Below are 8,192 nucleotides of genomic sequence, written 5' to 3' on the forward strand. Positions count from 1 at the left end.
CATTGGGCATCACCAAGAAGAGCCTGACTCCATCCTCCCAACACTCACCCTTCACATGTTTATAACCATGAATGAGGTAATGTTACCTCATTAATGTTTGGAGAATGAGTCTCCTCCAAGCTGAAGAGACCCAGCTCCCTAAGCCTTTCCTCATAAAAGAGATATTCCACTCCCTTAATCATCTTTGTGACTGCCCTGGACTCTTTCAAGCAGTTCCCTGTGCTTCTTGAACTGAGGGGCCCAGAACTGGACACAATATTCCAGATACAGCCTTACCAGGGCAGAGCAGAAGGGGAGGAGAACTCCTCTCGACCTGCTGACCACACCCCTTCTAATACACCCAAAGATGCCACTAAGGAAAAACAAACACAGCTGCTACAGGGGAAATTCACACATCACACAGATGTCTCTGAAGAACTCAGTCAGTTGAAGAACACAAGGCTAACTCAAGCTAACACATTTTTATTTCCAAAGTCTTATAACAAATTCCATCACCAAACTTTTAAAGTGCTGACTTCCAGAAACCAGGAGAAGGCAAATCCATTCAAATTCTGTTTCTTTCAGCTCTTTCCTAAGGACCAGTCACTGCCGCAGACGAGACATTAGGTCAGTTGAGTCTTTGATCTGAGCTGATATGGCACCTTTGATATTTGCCCACACAAACAACCTGACCTTTAAGAAAAAAAATAATAGAGGTGACTCAGTTTCAGAGTTCTGGTCTTTACAAATTGTATTTTACCTATCACAGGAAACAAAGCCTATATAAAGTAATTCAAGGGCTAACGTACTCTGTTCTAGTTTCAAAACACCTCTTAAGAACTTCAGCTTTAATGAATTATCTTTTGAAAGCGTATCTACTGCTGCAGAACAAAGACCTGCTCAACCAGTTAGACATAGAGGACCAGTAGATGACTAGTTTGATAGACCAAACAACATGTAATGCATACATTAAGGCTCTGGTTTCCTCCTTGAGCAGTTTGTTTTTACAATTGCACATTATGCAGTCAACTCTAAAAAAATGGGCTTAATTAATAGGTACCAATTCAAGCCAGTAAGCAAGTCATTTCCTTTCATCCAAATGGTGAGGGACGGGTAAAATGTTAGGTACCTCCCCAGGCTTTTTATTCTAGTTCTTACAGTAGTTAAAAGAAAGGCTTCACCTAATGGCTGCCTCACGAATGAACAAACTTAGCCACTGACCAGAAATATAGGAAGTCCTGTCAAGGACTGCAATAAGCTATTAACTCTTGCTTCTAGTAGGAAAATGCATGAAAACTAGGCTAGCAATGGTAACTCAACCATAAGAACTGCCCAAATAGAGGAGGAAATCCTACCGTATCAGATTTCCCAACAACACACAACATTCTCAAGATGGAAGATTCTCTGAGCCCTTTAAGACCTGCAGCAATTTGCTTCAATCCTCATCTTCTCCTCTGCCCCACTTCCTTCCACACAAAACCAGGAACTTGGGTAAGTGTTTACCGCACGCGACCCTTGCTTACCAAGAAGTATCAGCCACGTTTTATTTTCAATGTGCCAAATACCTTTCACATCACCTTTCAATGAAAGCTCATTCCTAACCTCTGGGAGTACAGATAACTAATAAGTTCAGTATTATAATTAGCATTAGTTGTCATGGCATTTGAAAAAGGATCCTATAGCTACCACTTCTCAATCTGTTTCAGTGACCTACTAACCCAAATACCTATATGAATGGGCTGATGGAAATGGAGACATGATTACTATGATGTGAAGTCTTTTCAAGGTAATTGAATGAAAACAGCACAAACCTCTTTCTAAAGATGAACTGGTGCTTCAGTGGTAAATTATTTAGGTTCTTGCAGCATGGCTGTAAAGCACAGAAATCATGGTATCCTGTCTTCTCTGGACAGGTCACTACCTGTGCTTACATAGGAGACCTTAGCTGGGTTTTCCATGAACAGCTATCAGTGGAAATATCTAAGTTACCATGTTTCTAAATGGGCATCATCCTTACTCCAGTTTCTTATTTGTGACTCTGGAATATGCTTCACTTTCAATTTAAAGGCCAGAAAGGTGACTAGTACATCAAACTAGCTTGTGATGAAGATGAGCTTTGGGATTACAGCCGAGTCTGAAAGTATCTAAAGAAACTAAACTGTTGATTCTTCAGAAACACACAGAAAAATTAATAGGAGCAATGCTTTTAGTATCAGACAACTATAGTCAAAATAACCAAACTAAAACACATTAAACATGCAGTATTCTTTTACCACACTTCTTGACACTAAGGCCATTTACAGCAAACAAACCAAATTTTGCTGCAAACCAAAAAGCCCAACAGTCAGGTCCAATGCTGTTACTGACTGTAATGTACAAAATCATTGCATGTGATAAAAAGCAACAAGTATTACAAGGAATTCTAATCAAAATGGAAATTAAGAGGCTTCATAGGTAAGAACTTCAACATCTAAACTGTCTTAAAGCCCTCTTTTTGACACTGACAAGCAGCCCTGTTAGCTATTTCAAAATTTAGCTAAGGATATAGTAACTTACTTTCACACAAAAGGTCAGGTGAAGCAACACTCAGCATCTTGGCACCTGCCTACTAAAAATGTAGCAGAGTCCACTTCTACTTAAAGATTTCCAATATGAATGGATGAAGAAACAAACCTGCCTGTCTCAAACCCCGATTTCTAATCTAACTGGATTTCCTTCCAGCTACTGAAGAGAGATCTGCAGATCTCTCAAATCCAGCTGGTGTAGAATATGATGCAGTGGGTGGTCCTGGAGCACACAGAGCACAAAGAGGCCACACGGAAGAAAAGTCTTGTTTGAGCAAGACTGAAAACTTAAGCTCAGGCAGATCTGAACACATATAAATCCAGAAATTTAGGTGCACAGGGAGAGGTTCTGGTAAAAATGTAGGCCTCCAAAGACTTTAAACATAAGTTGAAGGACATTTCCAAAGATTTAAACTTTGATTGGAAGTCTCTTCAGCACTTGTCTTTTGTGGGGGATCTTGTTCCAAATGAATTGCCAAACACTTCAGAGAAAGTCTGCAAAGAAATCAAGAAGTCCTTTCTGCTCTGATGCCTTAACAAAACACCACCTTGTCTTTCAGAAACCAGTGTCAAGGATATCAACTTTGCTATTTGTTCAAAACCCCTTCGAGGATTGTTTACCCTTACCCCCCAAAAAAAAAAAAAAAAGTTGAAACACTATTTCAAACTCACAGCCTAAGTCACAGTCCAGGGCAAGAATTAAGGTTACTGACTCAAAATGATTCCGGAATCTGCCTACATTTTTCACCCATCAAATTTTCATACTAGCAATAACTTACAAGTGATAGAAAACCTGGGCCACCACGCCAACAAAGAGAAGAAAACCAAGCTCCTTTAGCATGCCCAAAAAATTAGCACACGTTTATTCTGCACACAGACAGTGAAAACAATGTGCATAAAAGAGATAATCCTGCACAGGGCTGAAACAGATAGATGTTTCGGTGGCAGACAGCCACCAAAAGAATAAATCTTGAAAAACATATCTTGCCAGTTAACTGCACTGTGTTAACTTCCAAGTTTAAAACATACTCCAGTTTCTTTATTTTTAGCCATTAGAAAGAACAGAGTAGATTGCATTATGTTTAAACCTTTAAAAAAAAAAAAAAAAAAGCTGATGTATCAATGTCATGTTCAGTTTTGAACTTAAAACATGATTACATAGCATGCTTTCTCACCTTTCTGTCACTGATGGAAATGAGGTTCTTCCTTCCCAAGTCCCCCTTGCTCCTCCCACAAACCTCTGCTTTTATGAAAAAGATTGACATGAAGGTGAAATTTGAAGAATAAGTATTTATATGCGTCTATTACCCAGTTAAAATGAAAAAAAATTACCCAAAAAATCACATAACTTTGTTTTACAATGAACACAGACAGAAGGAAAGAGAAGAAAACATACATCTGTTGTTTTGATGAAAGAAAAGGGGTTTGAGTTTTGCCACTCCCCTCCAAAGTCTTTCATGCAGATCAAATTTTGAGCTACTTATTTGGTCAATGAAAAATGTGATTTGTATGAAAAATTCCCTTCTGAAGCTCCATGTACCAGATATTCTTGTAATATATGGACACCAGGGAGGTGGCAACTCCCACAATATTCCAATCCTTAGGCCCACTGTGTTTAGAACTGCTGTGAGGACAGCCACATAGCATGAACAGAGTGGTCCTAAGGGGGCACATGACTTACAATGACAAAAATATATTCCTGCTAATTTTAGTTCCCACCCTGAGTGAAGCTGTAAAAGCAAAGGTAAAGGTGATGGCTTACAAAAACATCAACATATGACACTTCTGCAAATGCTCAGAGACAGATTGTCATTCCTGAACAGTTTAAGTCACTTTAACTAAGTTCAGTGCAACTAAGTATGCAATTTAAAAAGCATAAACAAATCTCTTCTCTTTCTTCTGAGAACTGGACCCCAAATTGCATAGATCATGATGTATTTGCATCTTGTAGGCACCTGGGCAGCCCACTGCAAATGGAAGTACATTTTGCAGTTAAACACACTACACAAAAGAAGTACAGAGATGTTAACAAAAAATGGTAGAAATTATAATGTTCTTATTTCCCCCAGTATGTGAGGTTTGTTGCAGCATCACTCTTTTACCAATTCACACACAGGGTTTTTTTTTTAAGCATTTACGCTATGAACACAAGCTGTTGGTTTTTTTCCTGTGGAGTTTTTCCTATATGCCAATGACACTTTGTGGAGAAATTCTGAATTGCATTTAGCAAAACAGCTAAAACTTGTTTTGTGTGCTTAACTCCACTGCTTTAGCTACTTCCACTGAAAACAATCAGACTACTCATGTATAAAGCTAAGCTTCTGGATAATCTTTCCTAAGTGAGGGCCTAAAAATGAAAAGTTAGACAGGTTACTTACAGCCTACATGCATGAATAAGTACTTTGTACTCTCTGGGTTGCATACAGTAACCTCATTAAAAAAGGAGAGGAAAAGAAAATAATTATAAACCACATGGAACAGGCTTAAATTGTTTTAAGACATCAAGAAAAAATATTTTGGTTGATCACCTACTCTGTTTTACTCTATAGTTAAAATATTTTATAAAGCAATTCAATGTTTGTCTATGTATGTATACATCCACATTTTCCATGCATACATACAAAATATTTTAAGTATTCCTCTTGAGTACTTCAGAATGTGGAAGTAACCTGCTACAATTTTCTTTGAAAGATACAAAACAAGTCCACAAAAGCTTCACAAAAACATCAAGCATCAGTATAATTATGACCTCACTAAAACACATGTTATGGGAAGGGAAAACTCTTTCAGGTTTCAGAAGCCCAAAGACCACTGCTCTATCCCTCTTAAACACAACTTGGGAAAGGTGAAGGTGAAATGGTGAGGGAAGTTTCCCTCCCAGTTTAATTCAGCAAAGATTAGCTGAACAAAACTATAAAGAATTGCTTTTAAGATTTGCAGTGTGCACAACATTCTTCAGTAAGACACTCCATGCAAAAATAGAAGATAGCAGCAGAACGCTAAGAAACATATTTGTTAATTAAAAGATACAGAAAATATGTAAGGGAAAATCATGCGGAGTTACTTTGCACATACTGTTTTATTTTCCACTTTAAATTCTTAGTGAACGAGTTGTAAATTCCATCAAGTATTTAAAATACTCAAAATCCTTTTCCATTTTGTAACAGGCTAAAGATACAAGGCCTAATAATGATTGACGTTGTCCTTTACTAATCTGAAATTTTAACAGCGTGACAATTGACAGTTCAGTGTTTCATAATCAGGTAGAAGCTTGATTAAAAAGGAAAAAAATAGAGAGAGAAAAGAAAAAGTGGGGACGAAACATAAAACCAAAGTTATCTGCTGAAATACAAGATGAAAAGGTTTGAGTTCTGTTTAAATAAGCACTGTTATATGCTAAAATATTTCCTGGATCCTAGGTTCAGAAACATTATGTCACCCTTGATCTAAAACTGGTTTCTGTGACTCCACCACCCATCTGCAAGTTTGCAATAATACTTACTTATGTTCATGGTACCAAACACTGCAGTTGCTCTTATACCTTCACTAATTGGTTTCAAAACCCAAGCACAGGAACTACTGCAGAACTGCATAACAGCATTAACACTAAAGACTTGGAAACTGGACACATTGAAAACTCTACTATAAGAATCCTGCATTCACCAGATACTAATTTAATTATTGTCTAGGATTCCTGAATGTAAACCTGCTTCATGTAATAATGTGTGAGTCTGTCTCCACTACTATGAGTGTCAAACTGAGGTCTCAGTTTCCTGGGACTCTGTAAAAAACAGAGTGTATGGTTACTGGAAAAACTCCTTTATGAAACCCCAGCCTTAAAATTGAGACATCACTCCTTACATACACAAAAGTATTGCAAAGCACAACAAAATAAAGGATCATTATAGAAATATTTGTTAAGCATTTTGATAAATACTTAATATAAAGATGTAAGACACTCAGGCATAGGAAGGGAAACCACCTCCCTGTTATCAACTGGGAACTCCATGTGTTACATCAGTGAGATACCAGATACGTTTTGCAAAAAAGAAATTACATACTGTACACTACAGGCACCCTACCTGTAATTCCAAAGAAACTTTCTTGTTAAACCCACACATGGAATAAACGAAGGGATTACTTTTTAACACTACATTAAATAGTTTCACTGATGACAGCTGAGAAACAGTCTTTTAAGAAGTTGAATGTACAGACAGTGCTTTTACAAGTCAGTCCAAGAATACCCAGCAGCCCATCCATGTATCAATAACCACTGCAAATGAAGAAAGATTTAGGAAAAAAAAAAATTAGATACAAAAGCAAATATTAAAAATATGTATTCCAGTATAATCTGATACCCTTCCAAGCTGCTTTTGACTCTCCCCACTATTTCAAATGCAGGTATCTGCCACTTGTCTGTTCACTTGTTCTTAGGTAAACAATATAAAACAAGCAGTATTAAGAAGCAATATACTGAACAGATTAACCAGGTGCCGACACACATCACTTTTATTTAGGGAAAGATTTTATTCTGGCAATAAGTTTCAGGAGTTTGAAGTTAAATTATAACCCTTTCATAGGGAGGAGTGAAGGTAACAAACAACTTTTAAAGGTATGATCTTCCTTTCTATACAAACGTGTTGTTGTTTGGAATGGGATGGGAAGAGTTTTACCGTCATTACAACAGTCATAAATTGAGGCAACCGTGAAGCCAGTGTTGATGTTCTAAAGGAAACACCTCTGTTCAGCAACAGTAAGTGATTCACTACAAACACGGTGACAAATCATGAGGAGTGATGAGTTTTGTATCCTCCCTGGCATTTGCCTCTTCCAAGTGAGCTGGCTCACAGCTGTCCCAGGGCCTGGGTGGTTGTAGAACGTTGGAACAAGCAAAGTGGATGAAAGAGCCTTTTTTTTTTTTAATTAAAAAACGAAACTCTAAGTTAAAGCAGACATTTTGTTCACGCACCTTGAGAAAAGAGAGCACATGTTCCCCATTTCTGACCAAAAGAAAAAAGAAAGGGAAAGAAGGAGCGGAGGCTTTGGAGGGTGGGCTTCACACCCACCACCCTGGACCTTCCAACAAAGAACAAGCAGCACAGCAAAGAGAAGAAAGAGAAAATCAGCAAGAGGCCACGGCTGTGCGGCGGCTTGAATTTACCTGGAAATCAGCCAATATCATTTCTCGGTCCATGTTGGACGCCATTGCAGCCAGCTGCGTCCCCGGCTCTACTCTGACCCGCGCACCTGGAACTGCTGCCGGCGAGGACGGGGCAGGGTGGGAGCTAGGAGCTCATCGAGGCGCCGGGTTCCTCTCGGGCTCCCGCGGTGCCCTCGGGCTGTCCCACCTGGCAGCTCCGCGGTGGTAGCAGGCGGAGGAGGGGAGAAGGGAGGAAAGAGGCGGGCAGAGAGCCGGGAGCGGGCCAGGAGCGGGCAGCGCTGCCTCAGCGGCTGGCCCGGGGAGGAGGAGGAGGCAGCGCCGCTCCCTCCCTGCCTCCACAGCGCCTGTCGCACACTTTGCCTGTCATTGAGGTCGCAAAGAGGCGCTTTGCGGCCGCCACGTGATCACACTCCTGTCAAGCGCTCGCGAAGCCGGAGGAGGGGGCGGTGTCGTGCCTTCCCGGCAGCCCGCCGTCACCGCGGCCCTCG

At 39.8% G+C, this 8,192-nt stretch overlaps 1 protein-coding gene across 1 annotated transcript in view; it reads right to left on the bottom strand.

Moving 5' to 3' along the window:
* Nucleotides 1-7,733, bottom strand: part of FAF1 (Fas associated factor 1) — a 163,161-nt gene extending 155,428 nt beyond the window's left edge. The window contains exon 1 of the mRNA XM_054384300.1: nt 7,705-7,733. Within this exon, the coding sequence (XP_054240275.1) occupies nt 7,705-7,725 (21 nt within the window). The 5' untranslated portion in view covers nt 7,726-7,733. The remainder of the gene's footprint in view (nt 1-7,704) is intronic.
* Between the last annotated feature and the right edge of the window lie 459 nt (nt 7,734-8,192).

The sequence above is a fragment of the Indicator indicator genome, chromosome 10 (genome assembly GCF_027791375.1).
Source record: "Indicator indicator isolate 239-I01 chromosome 10, UM_Iind_1.1, whole genome shotgun sequence".
Taxonomy (NCBI): domain Eukaryota; kingdom Metazoa; phylum Chordata; class Aves; order Piciformes; family Indicatoridae; genus Indicator; species Indicator indicator.